Source organism: Protopterus annectens, chromosome 12.part0 (genome assembly GCF_019279795.1).
Source record: "Protopterus annectens isolate FY-2018-M chromosome 12.part0, PAN1.0, whole genome shotgun sequence".
Lineage (NCBI taxonomy): Eukaryota > Metazoa > Chordata > Ceratodontiformes > Protopteridae > Protopterus > Protopterus annectens.
Genome location: NC_056746.1, coordinates 167053101 through 167079314, shown reverse-complemented (window position 1 = coordinate 167079314; position 26214 = coordinate 167053101). Strand labels below are relative to the sequence as shown.

General features: G+C 41.1%; 1 protein-coding gene across 5 annotated transcripts in view; it reads right to left on the bottom strand.

Annotated features, from left to right (window-relative positions):
- Nucleotides 1–26214, bottom strand: part of TSC2 (TSC complex subunit 2) — a 3048576-nt gene that overhangs the window by 1247812 nt on the left and 1774550 nt on the right. For 3 of the 5 annotated variants that reach the window (XM_044089186.1, XM_044089187.1, XM_044089188.1), the window contains exon 26: nt 16339–16467. The exons of the other annotated variants lie outside the window; for them this stretch is intronic. In XM_044089186.1, the coding sequence (XP_043945121.1) occupies nt 16339–16467 (129 nt within the window). The remainder of the gene's footprint in view (nt 1–16338; nt 16468–26214) is intronic. 5 annotated transcript variants of the gene reach the window in all.

Below are 26214 nucleotides of genomic sequence, written 5' to 3'. Positions count from 1 at the left end.
GAGGAGATTGCCCATTGCCAAAGTCTGAGAGCTTCTCGACACAATGGATAGGACCTGGTCCCACCCTGCTTGTTGATGAAACAGACCACGGACATGTTGTCCGTTTGTACTGCAATAGTCCCCGTGGGAAGAAAGTCGTTGAGGGCTTGCAACGTTAAAAGCACCGCTCTCATCTCCAGGACATTGATGTGCAGATGGTATTCTATGGGTTGCCACGTCCCGTGGACCATCCTGCCCTGATAATGCCCCCCCCACCCGATCAGAGAGGCATCCGTAGTAACTGTGGCAACTGGAGGAGGGAGAACAAAGGGTCGGCCCTGATGAAGAAGAGGGGAAGATATCCACCAGTTCAGGTGAGTTCTGCACGATTGTGTGACTAAGATTTCGTGCCTCATCGGAAGACTGTGGTACGACCACTGAGTGAATAACATCCACTGCAGAAGACGCATGTGGAAGCGAGCCAGTGGTAGAAGAACAATGGCTGCAGCCATAAGACCTAGAACCTTTAGTATCAATCTGGCTTTGACCTTGCTGCTCTGCAATAGAATTGAGCAATTTTTGGATGTCCCGAATTCTTTGATCTGTTAGTCTGGCTAACATTTTGACGGTGTTTAATTCTGCGCCTATAAAGGTGATAGATTGGCAAGGCCACAGAGAAGATTTTTCGAAATTTACCGAAATCCCCAAACTCTTGCAAAGCTGCAGAGTGTAGTCTCTGGTCTGAAGAAGTTGACACCTGGTGGTGGCGGAGAGGAGCCAGTCGTCCAAATAAGGAAACACCTGGAATCCTTGACGTCTCAGATGAGCTGTGACCACTGCCATGCATTTGGTAAACACTCTGGGGGCTGAAGTGAGGCCAAAGGGCAGGGCTCTGAATTGGTAATGACTGGTCCCTAGCCGAAAGTGGAGAAACCTTCTGGAGCGCCTGTGAATCTTTATGTGATAGTACGCGTCCTGAAGGTCTATAGAGCACATCCAGCTGTCCTTGCCCAGAAAGGGCAGAATGGACTGAAGCGTGACCATCCGGAATCTTGCCTTCTTGACAAATCTGTTTAGACTGCTCAGGTCTAATATTGGTCTCCAATCTCCCGTCCTTTTGGGGACCAAAAAGAATCTTGAGTAGACGCCGGATCCTACTTGGTCTGCCGGAACAGTCTGGACGGCTCTTTTTCCTAGGAGCTTTGAAACCTCCTGTTCTGCCAAATCCCTTTGACCGGGTGAGATGTCTGGAAGGGATTGTTGAGGTATGGGATACCTTTCGAAGGGGATTTTGTAACCCTCGGATATGATCGACTGTACCCACACATCTTGTGAGAGGGAATGCCAGGCTACTGGGTACAGCGAAATCCTTCCCCCGACTGCCTCCAAGGGTGGACAGTCGGGCAACACCTCAGGGGTGCTGAAAGGGCTTCTCAGGAAGAGACTCCCTGTTGCCCTGGTTCTGAGGACCCCCCCCTGCCTCTAGGGCGGCGTCTGTTATTGTTACCCCCTCTGCCTCTGGGGGTAAACTGACCACGTGTGTCCGGTGTAGCTCCTTGGGCTTTGCGGAACCACATCTTCCCTCCCTTCTGACCCTTGGGATATGGTCTAGAAGGGGTGGAAAAATGGACTCCAATGGCAGAAAGAGTTTTACCATCCTGCTCACACCTGGTCAAGGTATCCTTCACCTGAGGTCCGAACAAAGCCGAACCATCAAAGGGGGTATTGGTGAAGGACGCCTTAAAGGGGTCCGCAAAATTACAAAGCCGCATCCAGGCTTGGCGTCTAAGAGCCACTCCTTGCCTGCGGCCCTGCTCGCTCCATCGGCCGCATAGGATATGAGCTGCATGGAGGAGTTGGATAAGGAATTCAGGATTGCTAGCTGTGAGGCAATCTTTTCTTGAGCCCCAGCAGCAGAAGGATCCTGGACCACTTCACCCAGTTCCTTGAGAATATCTCTTTGAAGCCTGGTGAAGTGACAAAGGTAGTTCAGCTTAACGCATAGCAAAGGTCGCTGAAGAAAACATCCGCTTTCCATACCTGTCCATGGTCCTAGAATCCTTGTTAGGAGGATGGACAGGTACTGAAGGATCCGCCAGTTCCTTCTTAGTGGCCGCCACCACCATAGCATCCACAGAGATGCCCTTGGAAAGAAACTGTTTGTCCGTAGGGGCCGTAATAAACTTGGATGGTCTCCTGGGGACAGGTTCCACAGAATCTGGAGCTGCCCACGCCTTCCGAGCCACTACCTGCATAAGTGGGTCGAAAGGCGGAGACACCCAGGAGGTGGAGGGTCAGGATCCAAAAGCCTCCAGGTATACAGACTCATCCTCGGAGGGATCAATGGATGGCCAATTCCCCCTCTGTTTGAGGAGCTCAAGGATGTCTGAAAAGGAGACATCCTCAGAGGGGGATCGTGGGGAACCCTCAGACTCATCTAAGTCAGTATCAGATGTAGTAGACTCAGGGGAGTCTGTGTGTTTCCTCTTACACGTCCTCTTCCGAGGGGGTTCACCTGCAGGATCAGGAGAAACTTCGGAAGAGGAGGAAATTCCCAATGGGGAAACCTGGGGCGATGGATCCCTGGGCCTGAGAGCAAGAGGCTGGCAAGAGGTGTCTACAGGCACCGAAGAGGGAGGAGCTAGAGGGATGGACCGTTGACCTGGCTCAGGAGCCAGGACACTCCTCATCACCTCAAAGGCTCCCCTCCCCGGGAGACCGGAATATCCCCGTTCCGAGGACACAGGAATTCCCGGCTCCACTGAGAGGAAAAGCTCCGAGGCCGATGTCGGTGCCGAGCTTACCAAAGCCGAAGCCCCGAGAGGGAGAGCGGGGTCGGACAAGGGTCCGGATGCCACTAGCCCCCTCGGAGCCGACAAGGGAAACTCGACGACCGGATCCCTCCAAGGAAGGTCTCAAGGAGGAGATCGGAGCCGAAGGATGTATCGGCTCCGGCACCGAAACAGTCGCTGTCCCGAGAAGCTCCGGCTCCGAACTCTGGTGGGGAGTCGGAGGAGGAAGTTCAAGGGGTGAAGCAATAGCCGAAGTCTGCTGAGACGGGCTATGGAGCATTTGGGCCAGTGCCTGCGACTTCAACAGCCTGCTTACCACCCTCTCTAAGTTGTGGTCAGACAGCCTGGAAGATCTCGAAGATCGGCTCCGATGGCTCCGCTCCGACAAAAGAGGAGACCCCGGAGCCGAGTGGATACTCTCCAACGAAGGGGACCGAGATCTCTTTCGGGACGAAGTCATCGGAGCCAAAGTCCCCTGAATTCCAGATGGAGCCGAAGGTTTCTCGGCTCCGATGCTGGATAAGGTGTCGGCTCCAGCCGGAGCCGACAAGGCCACAGTGGACCGGGTGTCGGAACCAATCGGTGCCGAACCCACTAACTTGGAAGCAGAAAGATCGGCTCCGACGGAGCCGGAGCCACCGGAGGAGGCTTAGATACTGTAGCCTGAACCTTCGGTGGCTTAGAAGGTTTACTAGACCCTGTTTTAGAGGGAGAACCTTCTGGCTTAAGTAAGCCATGGAGGATCAATTTATTCCTCCTTTCCTGCAGGACTCTCTGGCTAAAAGAGTGACACAAAGCACAGGAGTCCTGCAGGTGCAAAGGCCCCAGGCAGTAAACACAAGAAGTGTGACCGTCTGTCAGAGACATTTTCTGACAGCACGAGTCACACTTCTTGAAGCCTGAGACCTTGTCTTCCTTTGACATAGTCTTAAGGAAGAAAGTCACACACACCCTAACAAACACACAATTAATCCACAAACACACAGACACACAGGTAGGGATTAACCAATGGGGTCTAGGCCTAACTTAACTGTTTTACAATTATAAAAAGAATTTAAAAGTTTTTAACTATAAGGGGAAAAGGGTGGGCTGTAGACACACTACACACTATGAAAGGGGAAAAAAAGTGGGAAATAAATACCTAACTAAGCTTTTTTTGACAAAAAACAACTTACCTCAGCTGGCAAAGGAGACCTCTTTCGCTAAGCGGCAAACGAGATCTGAGGTAGTTCCGCCTTGCATCATGGGATATAGGGTTGCCTCGAGCTGGTAAAAGGAGTTCTCAAGCTAAAGCAAGTGCCGAGTCGGAGCCGAGGATCGGCTCCGAACCCATCCAGCAAGAATGAAGGCGAGATTGACAACTTAACATTAGCAATGAGGCAAGTGAGCATACTCAGAAAAGCAACAACTAAGAATATTTTAACTTTATCCAATTTATTCTAATCCAGATTTTGTTCACTTACTAATCCCTCTGTTACATTTATCTCTTTGTACTTTTGCAATGTATCCCAGGTTGAGATGGAAACTGGTCACTTGTAACCAGTGCTCCATCCTTGTTAAAAATTGCAGTTAAGTAAATAAATAAAATTCCACTCAGCACATACAGATAAACTGACAAACTCACTAACTGGTACAGAAATTTTTTTCTAAAAGAATTTATTCTAGAGAGTCGATTACTCAGTGAAATATTTTGGTAAAAGTATGATTTAATTATGGGTAAGTTATATGCTTTGAAACAGCACTTTCTCAAGGTGTTTTACGAGCTGATTACTTCTAGAAATACTAGACAATGTGGCCCTATTTGTGTTACCATTTTAAAAGTACTAGTGAAAGGGGCAGATATGTTACCTGACGGATTCCTAGATTAAATAACTGTACCGAGTGAAGAGAATACAGTTACAATAGAAACAAACCTGCATTTCTACATGATATGCAGATCTAATTGCAGATTTGGCAAACTACAAATCTGCATCTCAATGCTAAAATTAGAAGGCTCATATTAAGTTGTAACAAGCTGAAGGTTTCCTGGTATCATCAGATCCAAATCTCAATGTATGGCAAGGTAGGACCAAAGCAGACACAGCCTGAGGTGGCAGTACCTGTCATCTAAACTGGTTGTGAGAGAGGATTTTCATGGGAAGCCTTCCTATATTGTCACAAACCTAAGTGCTCGATAGCACACCATTCCAGGCCAACAAGAAACAACAAAAATGAGCCTTGGTCATTTTTCCTCAGAATTCTGCAATCGGATGTAGCATCAGAGACAACAGAAGAGTAGATGTACAGGAAATTTACTATCCACCAAAGTGAGAAAACAGTCATGACTGATTCCCTCCATACCTGCTCTGCTAAAATCAGCAAAACAGGGTGGGGGTGCTACATTCTCACATATGGTAAAACAAATATGGGGGGGTGCCACACATTGCAACTTAACCAGCAGGCAAGACTCAAAATCCTTATGCCCAGGATAGGATTTAGTCCTGGAGGAACAAATTATGGAATATTCTAGCATTGTTACCTGTCCCACGATATGAATAGCTACATGAGTAATGCACCTATTTATAACTAACTGCCATGCGCTGCCACTCAAAATAGCTGCCAGCAAGTGCTACTGAATCTGCTTATGTACCACGACAGACAAGCTGATTACCAGACCAGATCAGAAGCTCTGTCCTGAGATCACCATTAAGAACCTTCAAAACAAGAAACACTGCCCATAGCTCCAGCCAAATTATATGCAGTCATTTCTCTCTCTCTCAGGTGGAGTGCTGCATTTTTCCCTTGAACCATTAAGGAACAAAGTAAGCTCTCCACCCCACTAACACAGTATCACCCAGCTGCATCTACTAGTTAAGTTGCAGGAAAGGATGGTCCCGCACTATACTTGGTGGGGCTGTCCACCAGTCCTCAGTCTAAAGATAAGGATCTGACATCACAGAGAGCTCTATGGGCAACAGATAACTCCACAGTCACTGACATCCTAAAGAATGCTGCAGTACTCACATCTGCAGGTGTGTGAAAAAATACTGTAGCTGCAACTAAGCTCAGAAGAAGCAGGGCTGTAAACTTTGACCAACTTCATCAAGAAGCCTAGATCATGAACTCCTACTCTCCCACTGGAGTTAGGAATAACCAACACTGAAAAGTGTCCAACAATGCCCAGATGATTGGGTTCAGAGATGAAGTCTGTCAGTTTATAAAGACTCCTAAAGTTCTACTACCACAGGAGCAAGCAAAAACAGGATTTTTGGCCTATTACTTGCTTCATGCCAGCTGACCATCAGGTCTCTCCAACTGACTTGAGACCATTCATCTCTTCATACTGGGTATTACCAGCACAGATGTGAGAGTCTACGAGAAGGGCCATCATCCATGCAGCTACAGGGGTGCTTTGTACTCTTGCTCAAATCCCCACCTCAATTCTTTGGCTGATGCAGGTGAAAAATGGCATTTTTCAGTGCTCAGACTGGGGAGCCTATGGTGTTCATTTAGTTTGTTCCAGCACTGGGAGCTACTTAACATCCACCTAAAGTTAGAGGCTTTACATCCCTAGGGATATGAATAATGGGAGAATTTCTATTAGTCCAAACACTACCTCCTAGTGGTTTCACCAGAAATGTTTCAATTTAGGGAAACCTAAGCCCTCCCCTTGATAAGTGCATGCTTTCTCATGCCCTCCCCCCAAAAGCTATCACTACTAGTTTGGACTGCTAGTTTCCTGTTCTCTAGTTATTGCCAATGCAATTGCAGACCTTTAGCTGCACAGAAGCACATGGCTAACCAGGACCACCAACTCCCTCCCTCGCAGGATGGCACAGCTGGAGAAAGCCACTGTCACTCCTATCACCCCTGTCTTCATGGCTTTCCAAAGCCTAAGCTGCCACTCAGACTTGGTAATGTAGATTGTATTCTGGGCTTGATCCTTCTATGCCACGCAACCAGGTGCATCCAAGCAAGAAATGCTACCAGGGAGTGTCCAACAGGAACACAGGAACCAATGACATGCCCATAAGGGAAAAACAGAGGTTCTACTGGCAAGGCATCCACACAGCATCTTGTTAAACACGGACTGCAAGGAACAGGCCAAATGCCAGCACTCTACACTAAACATCTGCTCGAACAAAACAGATCAAAGGGCAGTGATGTGCCAGAAAGCACCCATCATTTCAGTGACACCTTCCTAGTGACCTGTGGTAGTTGAAGCATGATCCCTAAGAGAATAAAAATTTGGAATGACATACTGGATTGTGCTTAATGATACTGCTGAAAACCAAAATGGGAAAGAAGACCTCCATTCTAAATACATGGCCTTCATCTTAATCAGAAAAGCAGTGCCTAGCCCTGACCCAAGATTTCTGCAAAGATGGACTGAACCACTGGGGAAATCAATACTGTACTGGCTGTACACAAGGCAATTGCTGCAGGAAAATTATACACACAACTAACAGCTGCTTACCCATTCAACACAAATGAGTGCTACAGTAATTTCCAAACATTCCTTACACCATAAAGAAAAACACTAGCTATGCCAAATAATTAGATGATCCATTTCTGTCCTATTCATTACCAGCAGTTATCATTTACCCCTGAAATGCACTACTCAACTGTCCCTGAGTTTGCAGAACATCCCTGATGTTGCCTTAAATTATTGCCCCGTTACTCAAATATTTTGATTTTTCTGGTAAATCACTGAGGTTTACAGTCAGTAATGCCAGAGTTTCATACTTCTTTTATCAACAAAATCCATATTGATGCAAAACATATTTTTTCTACTAACTGATAAAGTCATTGAGAATAATATTTAAAATTGCACCTGACAGGACGAAGATGGCTGCACACCGAGTAACAGCTTGTTTCAAGCTCTCCCAGTGTGAAAATAGAAACTCGGGAGAAAAGGCCAGTAGACTTGTGTTTATGAGTGAATTTCAGTGACTGGCTGATGGGTGCACTGTCTGGATGCCAGTAATAAAGAAATACAGAAGACATGGAAAAAAATCAGCTACAAAAATTGAAGAAACACCGACTAGGAAGAGTTCTGCAGCTGTTCAGCAAAAAAAAAGTAACGCAACCTTCAGACATAACTTCCAATAACCTACAGGAGACAACTTCATATAGACCTGATTAAAAATAAACAAAACACTGATAGAGTATATCAACATAAACAACAAAAGGTTGGAACAAATGGAAGAAGCTTTAAACAGATATTCAGATGAGATGACAAAGCTGCAAAAATCTAGAGGATGAAATGAAGAAAAGGCTGGCTGAATACTAGACTGCTCAGGAAGAGATGTTTCAGAAAATCATAGAATTTAGAGGACAGCGCAAGTAGGGAAAACTTGAGATTTTCAGCTATACCAGAGAAGCTGGAAGGAACAGACTGCTTTAAAGTTATGAAAGCACAAATAAGCAACTGGAGTGGTATCCCACAGCAGGATTTATTAGTTGAACAGGCACATAAATGTGCATGCTCCAAATCTAGCCATAAGAAAGCAACCTAGACCTTTAATAGTAAGGATACAATCCTACCAGCAGAAAGAGTTGATTTTGTCAAAACTGTGGCAGGATGACAAAATACTAGAAGTAGGAGACAGTAGAGTGCTTGTGGAGAATGATTACTCATTGTACACCAGGTAAAAGAGAGCAAATTCATTCCTCTATTCAGAGAATGTCGAGACACAGGTGTGAGATTCCAGCTGTCTTCAAGGTATTCTCCCCTGGAGGGACAAAATCATTTTTTTATGAAGTGCATGCTAAGGAGGAAATACAGAACTCTGTCCAACAAAAACTGAGCTGTAAAACAGGAGGAGACTCGGCTTCTTGTTTCTCTGGTAATAAAGATCACAGAGAGGCTGCACACCTGTGAAACCTTTTCCAGTTTTTCAATAGAAAATGTTGGAGAGAAGGCAGGGAGCATGAGAACTGACTAGAAGAATCGAGAGTATGTTGGAAATGAAGCAGAGAGAGGTTTTGGGTGATGGAGAAGAACAATAATAAAAATCAGAAACCATGTGGCATTACAATGCAATAATTACATTTGTAAAATATGACAGCACAAGAAAATCTGGAAATATTGGATTTCTTCACAATCTGTTTGCTGTGTGGAAGACTCAAGTATATGCCCTACTTCAGGTCATTAATGTTCGGAAAAATGCTTTGGAGAGGGGAGAACGCCAACTGTAAGTAAACACTTTGTTTTTCTTAATAGTACTGTATTTATGTTGCATGTTTTTCTTTGCATGCTATTTTTGGGTGTAATGGGGATTGTAAACAGGTGCTTTTTTACTTTTCTTCCCTCTTTTCTTCTTGTGCAGTTTTGAGAATCACAGGCAATGTAATGATTAAAAAAAAGAGCCTGGTTAAAGGGGCATGACAAAGTTCAAATTAATGTCTTAGTTTTTTTTTTTTTTTCCATTCTTGCATGGGTAAAAGCCTGATTAAGGACTTCTGTTTTAAGAGGGAGAGCAAGTAAATGAAAAAGACTATTGGATATTATAAAGCTTTCTTTTCTAGCACTTGCATATATGCAAAATAAGTAGCATTTCTGCAGCTGGTTTTCATGCCTCCATGGAGACAATCTGATAAAGAGAAACTGGAGACCGTCTGGTGAAAGCAGATTGCCTGAGGGAAAAGAAGAAAAAAGAATAGAGCAATTGGCTAGGACATAATGTTCCCTGAAAACAATCAGGGGTTTTCCAGGTATGACAGCTTTAAAGACGATACAAAACTAATTAGACTTGAAGTAAAGATTTCTCAGTTTTTTTTAATGCAATGGGGATACTAACATAAACCGTTTTTTTTTTTTACTTTTCTTGTTCACCTCCTCTTTTTCGTTGCTCAGTTTTGAGAAATGAAGGCACTGCAATGAAAAAAAAAAAAAAAAAAAACCAACGGAGGAGATGGAGGGAAGACCAGAAGGGTCTGGTTAGAGTATGACAAAAGAAAAATCAGTGCGCTTTTCCACATGCGTGCATAGGGAAATGACTGGGTAAAAACCCTAGGCAGCATTATCCAGTAACATGTTGATTACAAAGCATGTAAATTAAAAATAATATTGAGTACTGCAAGGCTTTTTTTCTGATAAACAAGGTACCCTTAGCAGTTCTGTGTCTGGTTTGGATGTCACTAGAAGACAATTTGATAAAGAGAAATGGCTTGGACAAAGTGTTTACTGAAAACATTCAAGTGTTTTCTGAACTGGGAGAATTATATAGATATACAAAATCAATAGCACTTACTAATAGCACAGGCTGTACCATGCATCTTACAATAGCTGATCTTTATCGGTTTTTATTCTGATGAAGTGCTTGATTCACAAGCATGAAAGCACTTAATAAAATTAGGTTGGAATTTATTGCCTGGTTTTCAATTGTGTTCACAGTCCCTGCTGTGGGCTTTTGGATTTTATAATCTTTATTTTTGGTTAACTTTAGCCCATCTGTGTTGCTATCAACTTAGAACTTATGTTCTTATTAGGAAGCAAAAACTTCACTATTTGAAGATGTACATAGTTGTGTGTGTTACTGTTAAGTTTATATGTTTTAGTTTTTTTTTTTTGGGGGGGGGGTTGTTTGTTCTGTTTGAGGGCTTTAAAAAAAAAAGTTATGCAAAATGTGACATAGGCGCAAAAGGATACTGACAAGACAACTGTATAAAAGACCAACCTGCCGAACTGCATATACATGTAACATAAAAGTTGGAACTCGACATCTAGCAAAAGAGCAGGTATATATAAAACGTGACAACCATGTAAGAAAATGATGCTTTCTGTAATGTTTTTCAATCTGAATGGTCTTGCAGATAAATATAAAAAAGAGAGAGTAGTGAACTATATTAACAATGTAGAGTGCAAATAGCTATGCTACAGGAGGCACACCTAGAAAGAACTGAAGTGAATTTGATAAGGAAAGGTTTTCAGGATGGTTATTCAGCAGAATATCTGGGGCAAAGGAAGAGAAGAGTACTTATATTAATTGCAAGAGGAGCTCCAATAGTGATAGAAGAAGAAAAAAAAAAGATAATGGAAGATATGTAGTACTAAGGGGCTACTGGATAAAGAGAAAGAGGATTACACTGGCATGCATTTACATCCCCCCTAAAACTGCTACAATGGAGCTTAAGAAATTTTGGGGAGAAATAATCAGCTTTCAGCAAGGAATATTTACTTATAGGTGGAGACTGGAATTTGGTTTGCAACAGTGAAGATGTGCCTGGGTGGCCTAGAAGAGAAAATATAACAAAGGAGAGTAGATTTTTGAAGAAATTTATGAAAAGGTTTGGCATAAAAGATGTGAATTCAGTACTGGGAGTTCGGAGTGCATTTACATATTATTCACCAAGATACAAAAACTGGGCTAGGCTAGACAGATTTTATCTCTCACAAGAACATGTGCATTTAATTGAAGGTCTTGAAACGCACCCAACAACTATTTAAGATTATGCGCCAATAATAACTAAAATAAAAATGCAAGGTAATGAAATAAAAATGAGACACTGGTGCTTTCCCACCTACTGGTTTAAGAGAGGAATTTAAAGAATGGGTTGTGGAATTAATTCATGAGCTACTAGAGAAGACAGAGTTGTCTTCTGAAAACATAGCTAAAGAGTGGGATAAAATTAAAGTGCATTTTAAAACTAGGTTGGAAATAAAAGAAAGGGAGGTATGATTAAACAGGAACAAGAATTATTTAGGGGGACTGAAAAATGAAGTATTGCAAAATATGGGGAATCTCTCAGAACAAGAATTGGAGCAACTGCAGAATGCTAAACAGAAAATAAGGGATTACCCTTGATAGTATGCATGAGTTTAGAAATATTATTGTTAAGCAACTTTCTTGATAATAATTCTAGAGCACAAAAACTTTTAGCACAACTACTCAGGCAACAGAAAGACCAGGAAAGGGCAGTCACCAACCTTAAGGAGCCTATAACAAGGAAGAATACAAGAGACGATGTAGAAGTATTAGAAATATTTTGGAAATTTTATGAAAAATTGTATAAAGCAGAGAAATGTGAAAATCAAGAAAAGGTACAAATGGAAATGTTTACGGAATTGAATATGCCAAAGTTAGAGGTAATGAGGCTCAATTACTAACAGGTAGGATAGGAAGGGATGAGATAAAAGTGGCTATCCATAACCAATCTTCAAGAAGATCCCCAGGAATAGATGGTATTTTTGTGGAAGCTTGGCAGGAAAAAAGCTGATAAAGATCTGGAAGGTTTTGTTTAACAGTAGAAGAGACGTACCAGTAGGATATCCTGGAAGAAGGCGGTGGTAATGGTAATACCTAAAGAGGGGTAAAAGATCTATCAGATCCAGCTTCATACAAGCCCATTTTAATACTAAACCATAATTATAAAGTGTTTATGTCTATAATGGCTAAAAGAATGGCAAAAATCTTAACCAAAATTGATAGATATAGATCAGTATGATTTTGTGGAGGGAAGACTAACAGTTGACAATATTAACAGAACACTGATGATCCAGAGGGAAGCAGAATGCAAGAACGTACCACTTTTATTGGTGGGCTTCATCCAGAGAAAGCATTTGACAGAGTAGACTGGGACTTCATGAGCAGGGCAATGGAAGCATTTGCTTTCCCTGATACAATTATAAGGCAGATTAGAAGAATATATGAGGGATCGGAGGTGCAAATTAAAGTGGATGGGGTCCTCTCCAATATTTTCTACTTGAGTAGAGGAACCAGGCAGGGTCATCCACTTTCCCCTTTGTAGTTTGCATTAAAATTTAGAACTATTGGCACAGAAAATAAGTGACTTAGAAATTCAGATATATTTGGTGTGGCAGTCAGGAAAAGTTGGCTTTATTTGCAGATATTATTTTATACATGACAAAACCAGAAAGGGACATTACAATGTTATGGAACATTTTAAGACGGTTTCAGATCTTCAAAATTAATGAAGCTAAAACAAAGGCAATAGTGGCAAATTATGTATCCACACACACAAATTGGTCCAACAATATCCATACTTATGGGGACATGATAAAATGAAGGATTTATGAGTATGGATTAAAAATTACTCCGTGGTGGCAGCTAAGAATAAGTGGGAAGAGACCAAATAGAAGATAATACAAAAATTGAGAAAGTGGAAGTTGTTACATGGACATGAATACTAAGCTACATCCCATTAAAACGTTTTTAGTCCCTTTAGTCTTATACACAGGCCAGGCATATTTTCATATACCGGTGGAGAAGTTGCGGATAACAATTAAAAAAAAGAGTTGAAGGATTTCATCTGGGAAGGGAAAATAGCAAGGGTCAAGTGGGATAACCTGATTTTACCAATAGAACAAGGTGGACTAGGACTACCTAATTTGAGGGGGTATTTTAGAGCAACACAGTTCAGGCTCTTACACATAGCACAAGCAGAATACTATAATTCAAAGTGGAAAGGAATGATGTTTACAAAGGGACGAAGTTTAAAAAACAAGGACAGATTGGGATTTTGGATGCAGACTCTTGAGGAGGACAACCAAAATCATACAGAGTATTATATCCATAAAATAGCAGGGAGTATTATAAGAACCAAACCAGCACAAGAATGGAGGAGAGATTTAGCCAATAGGGATAACTGCGGTCAGGGATACAGATAACAGGCAAGAGGGGGCTGGAATTTATTGGAGAGAACTGGCAAAGGAACTAAGGTATTGGAAGCAAATAACTAGAAAGGGAAAGGTAACAGAATGGTAAGAGGCCAAGAATTTATTTAGACTGTAGGTTAGAGATTGCCTTCCCTTATCAAGGACTGATATCAAAGCATAGGCAAAGAGAAAGAAATAGGGGGCTCCTAAATGAAAGACAAGCACTGGTAGGGTTTTTAACAGAATCTAAAACAGAAGCTGCCATTAAAAAAGGAATAATTAGTAAAGCATAAAAAATATTGCATGATAATTATAAGAATCAATCAGAGGAGCTTAGAAAGGATTGGGAAGAGAGACTGGATGAGCAACTCACAAAGACAGTGGGTGGATATAGGTATATCTCCCAAATATGCAACAAAATCTAGAAGATTTAGGATCTTTGCCTGGAAGTATTTACATAGTTATTTTTATACCCCCCAAGTAGACTCCAAAGTATTTTCCCTCAGGTGGACAGCAAATGTTGGAAATATGACAGGCAAGAAAGAGGTAGCTGGGAACATATTTTTTCGGAGTGTGATGGGCTGACAGACTTTAGGGATTCCCTGCAAGCCGCTCTGTCGGACATGCTAGAATATTGGACTGACTGGGGAGATGACTTTTTTGGGTTATGATACAGAATCAGAATTGCCTAGACACAGTAAAGCCCTGCTGAGTCTAATTATGGTGGCTGCCAAAAAAGCAATTAGTAGAAAATGGAAATCAAAGTCTAGACCAACTTCGCTAGAAGTGGTGTATGTAGTAACAGACATAAAACTGGAATTGGGATTGTAAAACTCCACTGCCAATCATGAGCAGACAGGTGATCCGCTGTGGCGACCCCTAACCGGGAAAAGCCGAAAGAAGAAGAAAAGGGAGGAGCAAACCTCACAGGAAAAAATGAGAATTGTGGGAACAATATATGCAGAGCAGGAACGAGGTTTAAGAGGCAGAATTTGAATGAGCCATATAATGCTTTATTGACAATGACTGGAAGGTTTGTAAGTGACGTATACTGTTTGCAATTACAGTTGTTTTAAGGGTGTCTGTGATGTAAACTGCCTGCAACTAAAGTGGTATCATTCTGCATGTTTTTTATTTACATAATATTATTTAATATTTAATATTATAATTTACATAAGATTGCCCTTGTCATATGTGAAAATTTATTAAAGATGTTTGGAAAAAAATTATTTAAAATTGCCCCCTCCCCATTCTTTTTGGCTTTGTCCAGAATTCTTGAGCAAAGATGTTGAGAGGTAGGCCTTGAAAACTCCTAAACTTGAACAAGGATTTTCAACAATGATTACTCTACATACGCTATGATCAATTACTTAAAACAATAAGCTTACATACAAGTCTCAAAACAAGGTTAGCAATGCACCACTAAATCCACATTAGAAACAGAAATCAGAATTTGGAAATTAGTCTCAATTAATGAAAACTGGAAACTAAAATTAATTAATGGAAGTCAGTTAAACTATGAAGCCTGGAACAAAAATATGGGATTGGATATGGAACAGAATAGCTCTTAAAACATTGTGGATATTACAAAATAATGTAAAACAATCAATTCTTGAGTCTACTTTTTCTTAAAAATAAGATTTTAACACTCAAGTTTCCAATGCATCTGTTTTAATGATGTTCACAACCTTTGATAAACCCTGACTTTGTATCCGTTTTCAGCAGCTATTGAAATTCTGCAGCAAAATGCTACCTGTATGTTTACAGAGCAGTTTTAATGCAATGTTCACTTCTGATGAACTGTAAATAGACATGTCTGTGCGTGTATGTGTACATACATAAAAAAGTGCATACAAGTATGAAAGAACACAACTCCAAACAGCAGTTTTATAACACTATCTCATCATTAGTGAACCAGTGGATATTTCACAGTGAGTTATGGTTTATACTTATCTGAAATCAGTTTGCTACAGTAACAGAACTGAAACAAACTCCTTTATATTAAAATTCTGCTAATCCAGTCTGATTTAGATTATGTTGGAAATTTGGGTCTTATCCAGGACTGCAATTTGATGACTGCAGACTAAGAGCAACAGTTAATCTACAAAGCTTTTGTTCTTACTTGCTTATAGAGATAACGCAAGTCTATTCTGAATACATTTTTCTTTAAGTGGTTACCGTCTTCTACAAGTCATTCATTTTGCTATTATCTTTTCTACTGACTCGAGATACACAGCAGAGAGAGAGAGAGAGCACACAAACTCACTCTACTTAAAATCCTGTGATTTATGTGCTATATGCATCTGGAACACTAACATTACAAAATAGAACCTAGGACATCTGCTAATATCTCACCAATAAAATGTGATGTCCAGGCCAGTGATCCCACATCATAAGGATGTTAAGCAACCTGTTCAGCGTCAATGTATAAGCATTAAGAAATCAGACAGGACTCAACAGCAGGCTGTTATGTTTGCAAATAAAATACCTTAATCAAATGCCTCCTTCTGAAGTTTAATTTTTTTTTTTACTATGTGCTCCATTCCCCTGCAATCTGTCAAAAGTTACTTTTTTAAATCAAATGCAGCATGCAAATTTCATTTTAGGATTATCTTAACATTCAAAAGGCTACATGAACTGCTTTATTCACTTGCACAAAAAGTACAGTGAAAAAAGTTCCAACTCTGTATCCTGTCTTCTGTAATTTCTCATTTATGGCATGTGTGAAACAGCATAGGCATCTCCAACATATAATGCAAACTCGCTGACAAAACACCACTGGAACACAAAGTTTCTATTTCAAGAAAAGTTCTGTTTGTGCCTGTTCAAATTAAGATCAATTTCAAACAGCAGCTGCAAAAAAAATATTACATTTTAAAATTCCAGATGGCATGCAACATGCAGTCCCCTCCATTTCCCCTGCAACCCAGCAAGGGTCTCCAAAAATGGAGCTTCTCATTTCACTACCTGCGAACTGCATGTTCAGATACACTGATGCTGCGGGACCGGAAGGCATCAACTGCGGTGAGCTCTTTCAGTTCTTTAACTGGGGAGGTGTTATTCAAGCCTTGTTTTATGTTTTTAGTCGTTCTCAAACTATCAGAGAAGCACCAAGCCCCCCAAAAAAGGACAACGCACAGATCACAGGAGGGTGGGGATGAATCGTTGCAAGGTGATGGTTGAATGATCACAGTTCATAAAGTCAATATTGAGGTCCCAAAAGAGTTATGTAAAAGAAAAAAAAAAACAAACAGCACAAAAAGCCACAAGAACAAGGGAAAAGGGAAACAAAAACTTGAAAGCATTAACACAATTCAGGAACATGATAAAAATTAGATACTACACAAGAATAATAATGTTAAAAACAAATGAGATTCATAACTAGCTGTTACATAAAATAATATCTGATTCCATGATCAAAGAAAACAAGCAAAAAGTGGTTGGAATAATGCAATGCAAGACTTTCCATGGACTGCTAAACTGGTTCTGCTTTTTTTTTGTTATTATACGTCTCGTTCACTTTAGAAAACTTACAGGATACTGCTTGTAAAAGAATTTTAACGAGTACCAATGTCACACATTGTTAAAATTCAAACACTGGAATATTTTTGGAAACAAAATATCCTAAACTTTTTAATCCAAACCAATAAGGATGTGTTTTCAAGACATTCATAAAAACAATAATAAAAAGTCAAAACAAAAATACACTGTTATATAAAAAAGCACTGTTATATAGAAACATAGGGCAGACAAATAATGATGGGAAAGGTTGGCGATGAATAAGGTATAAGGCATGACACAAGAGGATGTGGGTACTTGTGGCTGGGGATAAGGCAAGATATGAGCAGCAGCATAAATTTCACCCCATTCCAAAAGGACATTACTGTATTCCATACCCAGTTGATGGAACAGAGCAGCTGATGTGGGCCACAGCCTATTCTGGTAGTCTGCTGGTCACAACAGGCCAGGTGAATGGATATGCAATTCGCTTAGAAAGGCTTTTTATTCTGGTCATGTATCTTACCCACTGCTCCCTTCACTGCCATGTCCACTGCCCGTTTCAGCTGCAGTTGGGCCACCTTGGAAAATGTGGCTAGGCCAACTGCTGGTTAGTGGTCAAGACACCCCTCCAAAGAGACATTTCCAGCTTCTATCCACAGCTACAGTGCCAACAGTGGTGAGTTTCTGTTGAGCTGCCTGCTGAGCACAGCTATCATCCAAGACCTGGAAGAGGAAATTAAGTGGGGAGGGGTGCCATAAGTGAATATCTTCTACCAATGGAATAGATATATTTATACCAGTCAACATTTGTCAGTAGAGTTAAACCTGCCTGGCCCTAGTCTCTTCTGTCTCCTATGGTAGGTGACAAGGTTCATGTAATTCTGCTTATGCTGAAAGAGAAACAGTCGAATCAATGAATTGTGATGGATGTAAAAATATTCCAGAACAACACAGACAACCAACCTACACTCCCATACATATGTGCCAGTACCAGCTTCCTTGCCCACTGAGCGTAACATAAACCTAAAAAAAAAAAATACAGCTCTGGTACATAAATACCAGGTAGTGTGCAGTCACCCGGTGATGGGTGAAAACCCCACTATATAACTGGTCCCTGCAGAAACTCACAGTATATGTAACTAGCATATTAAACTATGGGCCACCACCACACCTATCGGACACACAAATACCACACAGTGACTCACCTACATTTGTCATGCTGACTCAGATAAGTCAGTCACAAGAATACTTCATCAAACATACAAAAAATGCAGTGTCGTTAGAAGAGCATTTTAAGCATTGTTTGAACTTCACCTCCCAAGCACATGCTGACTCAGATAAGTCAGTCACAAGAATACTTCATCAAACATACAAAAAATGCAGTGTCGTTAGATGAGCATTTTAAGCACTGTTTGAACTTCACCTCCCAAGCACAGACAGCATCAGGGTGGTGTTAGTGGTTGTGTTAAAGGTAGTTATACTGATGCCTGCCCTGTCACCCTGACCTGGCAATGCCCATTAGCTGAGGTCAACACCTCAGCACAATTATAACATGAATCAGCTTTATGGAACTAGTACACAGGCTGAGTAGCTGCTCTTTGAACTGGTTACAAAGAAGGCAGAGCAAGATCTTGCTCTCCTTTAAGCACCACACAAACACTATTGGCAGGGCAGAGCATTTTCAGAAGTAATTCTCAAAAAGCCAAACAGTTGCAGAACAAAGCTTAGTTCATAAAACCAAGACTGGATTGCAGTATGAAACAAACTATAAAAATGTAACAGTTTTGCTGAATGTATTTTTTGGAGCTTTTCTCCACGGGCCCCCGCTGAAAATAGACATGTTTCCAGTTGGACTATCCCGGTAACCAAATGTTAAATAAATAAATAAAATACCTCAAAAATAAATAAATAAAAATAAAGACACAATGAAACAAACGCATTGTTTGAGTTCCAGGGTTTAGTTTTCTTTTAAGAGGTGTCAGGCATGTACAGGGCAGGTTATCTGATATTTTAGGCTGCCTTTTGCTAGTGTAATTTACATGCACATAACATATGCAAGTACACACACTTGTATTGCTGATCTTGTGTAAACCTAATTCCGCTACAAGGGTACATGCCCTAAGAATGCAGGCAAGAAACACACACTACATACTAGCGGAGTACATTGTACCTTCTCAGTGTTTCTGAAAACACTGCCTATATCTCCAAAAATAGCTTTCAAAATGTGCATGTGTTAGGATGCAACATTGAGGCATGTTCCTAAACTTTGCTACTGTGTACCTGTTTGTGTATCACATAAGCAAGAATGCCTATGCATCCCTTCATTTCACTCCTGTGCAGCTGTGGCATGAAGCACATTCTTGAGGCTCACCACTGACATTCATTTTTTTTTCAAATATGATTTTTATTGATTGTTCAAAGTTTTATAATAAAAATAAACCACTGTTGTACATAGTAGGTAATAACATTGTGAATAATTATACATACTATAATTCAGCAACATCATAACCTAAGAAGAGAACAAAAAAAAAATTCTAACTACTAAGCTAAAGTAAAAAAAAAAAAACAACCTACAAACTATGGAAAAACATCTACCTGAAGGCTACAATATAATAAAGAAATTCCCATATATACTCAGGTGCAGTTACAAGATAGGGTATAGTCATCTTTAGTTAACAGAAGAATAAAGAGAGGAAAGGGGAACTACGTATTATCAATATGAAAATTGAGAGAGAGAAAGGATATATTACTAGACTAACACTATTATACACTATTTACAACATGAATGCCATCGTCAATGAAGGGAAATGTCTCAGACTTTTGTATATTCCATATTCATCAAGTAAGGAATTGAGGAGTTTGAGCATACAGGTCCTCACAAAAAATACATATAATAGTACATATTACATGCTAATTAGTTTTCTTGAATTAAGTCAGACTGCACCAGTAGTTCTGGAAATGGTCTTTTTTTCTTTTTACTGTTAGAGCAAAGTTTGTGAGCTGATACATATTTGATTGCCATTATTTTGGACTTCTCCCAAGAGACTGCTGAATGGTTTACCCAGTTCTTAGCAATGAAGAACTTGATAAGGGCGCACATGGTAATCAGGATGTGTTTACAGACACCAGTTAGATCTTTACGAGTTATATTTAGGACTGTTTGCCAGGAAAACGTAGTTTTTTCATACCCCATTTTCACCAACTGGATTTTGAGGGAGCACCATAATTTGTATATATTTTTGCAAACTCCGAAAGATGTGAAGTATGTCTGCATATTGTAAGGAACAAAAAGAACAGGTTAGGTTTTTGCTGTAACCAAATTTTGATAAGATTGCTGGAGTGTAGTAGGAGTTGTTATTAATCATAAGCTGGATATAAATCAAATTTTTAAAGGGGGTTAAATTTATTGCTTTATACTTGGATTTTGTAGGGATTTTGCCATGTATGTCATCCCAGTATTTTGAGTAAAAAAGTAACTGCTGATATTAGTTAAAAGCTTGTATGTATATGAGAGATCTTGTTTCTAAGGGAAAGGGCTTTAATAATTAAAAGTGTCAGGGTTACATCTTTTTCCTTCATTTTAGTGTTAGTGAGTTTTTGTTTTATTAAGGAGTTTAGTTGTCTAAGCATAGGGTCATTATCTGTTTGGAGAACCAAAGTGTTCTTTTACTACATTAAAATTCGTTAGCTTATAAAATTGCCATACAGCGGCATTTTTAATAATGGGATAATTGGATAGGTCTATCATTTTGCTGATTTTTATATTAGGGTTGAAATGGATAGGTTGAAGGAAAGAGAGTATCCTGGAGATTAAGAGAACACAGCAGTGCTTGAAAAATGTTTATTTTGCTTTTTAATGCAGGTAGAATCTTAAACTTGTTTACATTTTCGGGTGTTAAGTAAGGGATAGAAGGAGGGTTTAGTTTGATTGACTGTATATATTTGTACACCTCTGACATTCTATGTTGACAAACTCATCTATGAATCATGCTGCGCTACCTGCCATTCAGAAGTCGCATATCCGTGATTCATAAGTACCTTTTGCTCCTCAGGAATGTGATGCTATATTCTGGAAATATTCACATGATGTGGCTACTTCTGAAAATGATGCAGTATGAAACAAACCAAGCAATGCTGATATTGAACAAGTGTTTAATAAAACAAAGCTTTCAGGTCAAACAAACCCTTCATCAGTGAATAAAATACTAACACATACCAACCATTTTTATATACTATCAAAAATCACACAGCCATTAATTATTCAATTAAACAATCAATCCTAGTTAAAAACAATAGTTGCAGAAGCACAGAACTCTATTTCAAAAACATTTGTTTATACCTTAGTACAGGTTTTAAAGAAACAGTCTGGTTTAAACCTGGTAATACATCAGCACAAAGGCGTATTATCCACAGACATTCCTTCATCTCAAACTTATTGTAAAGCTCTCCCCCTCGTATATATCCTTACATACTCTATTCACCCTAAAAGAGAATTGACGTGTGTTTCCATATGTACAGATATGCGTAGCCAAGGAATGCTTAGCCAAGAATTAGTGTCAATATTTTTTCTTATTTCTGAATGGCGCTCAATTATTCTTTCCTTCAGTTTTCTGGTAGATTTCCCAACATAAAATGCCTGATATCAATTACAGGTAGCCAGGTATATTATACTCATTGTACCACATGCTGCTAAGCCAGAAAATACATAATTCATCCTAGTTATAGGGTGTTGAAATGTATTATTTTTATTAATGAATTCACAACAGCTACAATTGTAGCAAGGAAAGGTACCTGATTTAGCTGCTGTTGTACATATGTACGCACAAAATAAACACAAATAAAATTTGTACACATATGTAAAACACAAACAGATATACACAAACAAATTATTACATTTTTACTCAGATGGAAAATTCTAGACAGTCTTTTTAAGAATGACAGGGTATTGAATATGCCTAATAGGCTAAATCTGGTAGTAGATCCAAGGAGATCATTGTGATACAAGTTTCTGTGTTTGCCCATACCTTACTTGGATAGAAAGAAGTTTCTCTGTTCACCTGAAAGAGAGAAGAGCTTTTAGCAGCCTATCTGTCCCTGGAGGAGTGGTTTCAGCCCACAAATTAGTAGTTTATTGGCCATTTGGGGCTACTTTCTATCTCTTTCATTTCCCTGCTATAAAACCCGCATCTGCGCGATTTTGCACACTGAGCAGCTAGGGTATAACTATTCCCAGCTCCACAAAGTCTACTCTTCAATTTCTCCCTTGGAACAAGACAAACTTTCAACTTAAGCACTCAAACCATTCACTTCTCAGGCCGCCACTTGCTCAAAACTCATAGCAAGCACCAATAAACCTTAGCAGTAGACCCCTCTATACTGTAGAGAAGGACAAGGCTCTATATTCGACCTTACCAGCCAATCAGTAAAACGGTTCACTGTACCTATCCAGGCATGTCCAAAGGGCAGTTTCAGGTGTACTCTCTGGTCCAACTGGTGAATCTGGGCAATTTGAGGCAATGTTACAACTGCCTCATGTACACAAACAACCCTCTCCTCCTACCACCAAACACTAATACATGCGAAAGATGCAATTATACAGCCAAACTGGAGGCTAAGCTCTCTCAACCCAAGACTGGACCAAACAGTCAAGAGGAGAAGGGAATTACTTGCATCACACCACCAGTCTCAAACATACCTATGAAACCAGCACCGGCAAAAAACACACATAAATGAACGAAAACATACTCGGAGGCTCTAAATAAAAATCTGCAAAAGCAACAGAAACCTCCAAAGCAGACACCCAAACAACCTCCACCCCCCCCCCCAACACAAACCATGAAACACATACTTCACAAAACCAGTGTGCCATGCAATTACAACCCTGAAGGCAAAATAACATACCCAACACACTAGTAATAGGTGACTAAGTCGAGCACACTGATGTCCCACTCACTAGGCTGAACAAGGAGAAGGTTACTGTTAGCTGCATGTTGGGTGCCAGGATCCACCACAACACAAGCACTCAGGTCACTCCAGAAAAAGTACAAATACTACTCTGTCATTGTCCATGTTGGTTTGAATGACCTGAGCCGTACCTCCCTGGACTACATGAAAACAGACATAGAAGAGCTCTCTGATCATGTAGCCCAGGCTGGTATGACCCTGACCTTGAGTAGCATCCTGCCTTCACCAAGAATGATACCACGGTATAAAGAAAAAAATTATCAAGTTCAACAAATGGCTCAGCTTCTGGTATCATTCAAAGGGGATCCAGTGTCTGTCAGCCTGGGATGACATGCTCGACAAGCCACGCTGCTTTGCTAGGGATGGCTTGCACCTGTCACCCTTAGGCTTTCGAATACTGGCCAAGGCTCTTCCCATAGTGCCTTTTTTAGGCAAGGCTCAAAAGACAAACCCATCGCCGTAAATGGCACAAGTAACAAAAAACTGAGGGTAATGCTACTCAGTGCCAGAAGTCTAAATCTCAAAATGTATGCACTCGAGGCACTTCTCAGTATGGAGAAAATCGATATATGTGCAGTAACAGTAACCTGGTTTAAGGCTCCAGAGAGCACCCCAGCACTACCAGGCTACAACTCATACCATACATTTTGGCCACAAAACCAGAACAGAAATAAAAAAGGCGGGGGAGCATCCATATTCATCAAGAATACCCACACCTCCAGGTTAGTGGCACAGCACAATGCTTCAGAGATCATCCAGGTGCAACTAACAACAGGCAAAACCGCTATTCAAATTGTAGCTTGCTACAGATCACCCACCATGTGCCAGGACTCCCATTTCTGGAAACACTGGGAAACAAAGGACGTACCAAACACCCTGACATTGGGTAATTTCAATTACACAGACATTAACTGGGAGAACTACTCAAGTACTAACTCTCCCTTGTCCAACATTTTCTAGAATTGATAAACTCAAACACCCTGGATCAACACACCCACCAGAGGTGACAACATATTGGACCTGGTCATCACCAACACGAGCGACTGGTGTTCCACACTGGAGGTCAACCTCTCGCTGGTTAGATCTGACCATAAACTAATCACTCTGGATATCCACATTCTATCCCCACCTCCAGTCAAAAAACCACAGTGAAAAACTTTTCAAAAGCAAACTTCACGTTACTTAAGACCGAGGTGAAAAGTTTAAAAACTCCCATGCTAAAGGATAACACTGCTCAAGCTGCAAAATCCTTTACTAATGCACTCTACGGGCACCGACAAGAATGCGTGGATCGTACTATCCCAAGCAAAACCAAGACTCACTCCTCCAAGAAAAGGAAACCAGTCTGGTGGACCCCTGCCATAAACAAGCTATACAATAGAAGGAGGAAACTAGTACAGAAAAGAGTAAAATCCCAAGGAGGAAAGACATTCCTAATCAGTATCAGCAAGAAAGTACGATCCCTCATAAAATTATCCAAGGCTAGCTTCGAAAGAAAAAGAAAAACTGTCAAGGACTCCAAAGATAACCACAAGGCATTCTTTAGCTATGTCAAGAATCTAAGTAGCAATTCTCAGATCTGCTCGGAGTTAATGCAGGATGGCACAAAATACAGTGAACCGACCGATATCGCCAACATCCTGGCAAACAGGTTCAGTGCAAACTTCACCCCCCTCTTACCTCCAAAAGGGCCCATAACCATACCAGAAGAATATAGTGCCCCTGAAATCAGACACTCAGGTTAAAACAGCCCTTTCCAAAGCCAAAAACACAGCATCAATGGGACCGGACGGTGTCCCAGGCTGCGTCCTACATGAGCTCAAAGAAGAACTAACCCCTCACCTAAACACTGTTCAAACTCAGCCTCTCAACAGGTTATGTGCCCATAGAGTGGCGCACAGCAACGGTTATTCCGCTCCACAAAGGTGGAGCCACAACAGCCCCTGGGAGCTATCGCCCTATAAGCCTGACTAGCTTGGTCTGCAAGGCTATGGAGCGCATCATGGATCTCACTAACAGACTGGGAACCTCCAAACACTGGACCCTACCCAGTTCAGCTTTGTTAAGGGCAGATCATGCCTCCTAAACCTGGTGGACTTTTTTGAGACAGTTACCAAATCCTAGACGAAGAAAAGATGGTCCACACAGCCTACCTAGACCTCGCAAAGGCCTTTGACACCATTTCCCATTCTGGTGTTATAGACAAGCTCACCAGCCTGAACATAAACCCCTATGTCACGAGATGGGTTGCCAACTGGCTCACCGACAGAACCCACATGGTAAGAGTTGCGAGAGCTAGGTCTGACTCTAAACTGTTTACAAGTGGCGTTCCCCAGGGCTCACTCCTAGGACCCCTCCAGTGAAGCATATGCTTGTCAGAGATACAGGCAAGCACAGGAGGTCTATGGCTGATTAAGTTCGCAGACAACTGCAAACTAGGGGCTATAATTGACTATCCAGCTGACACAGACATCCTCCAAAAGGGTCTCACTGAGACAGATACCTGGTGTCAAAACCATGACCTCAAGCTAAATACCAAAAAGTGCATAGTCATCCCCTTTGGAAAAAACAAAGTACCCACAAACTACAGCATAGGTGGTAGCCCCTTAAATACGGAAGATGTAATAAGGGATCTGTGGACCCAAGTAGATAGTAACCTCTCCTTTAATAATCACATTGCCAAAGTGGTTAGAAAATCCTTCTATGTTGCCCACCTAATCACAAAAGGGTTTGCATCCAGATCAAAAGAGGTCATTGTGCCCCTCTATGCATCACTCAGACCCATCATACAGTACAACGCCCCATTTGGGATGTACATTTCAAGACACTTGCAACAGCTGGAAAGAACACAGAAGCACCTTACCAAGAGGATCACTGGCCTCAAACATATGCCCTATGCAGCTCGACTGAACAAACTCCAGCTGTACTCAGTTGCATACTACCTACTCAGAGGTGATCTATGCCTGACATACAAGGCCATGTCCAACCCAGAATTGATGGACATGCTCCACCTAAAGAAAACCATATCCCCTCGAGCCACACGCTCTAGGGATGTAAACCTCACCACAACAATAAATAGGATGTGCTGGAGGGATAGATTCCTGTCCCAGAGACTTCCCATGCTCTGGAACAAGATTCCAATCCACATTTGGCAGAGCTCCTCCCTAACACTCCAAGGGAAACCTTGACGAGCGGATGGGAAAAAGAAGTTATGTACTCACCATAACGTTCCATCTGAGTAGGTAACTTCATTTGTCAGCAACCTGTGGGTATCGGATCCGACCCGGATCCGAGCAGGCAGCTTTCCAAGCTAGAGATCCGAGCTCCAAGCTCCTCCCCCTTACCCATAATACCCTGCTACCTCTTTGCAATCCTCAG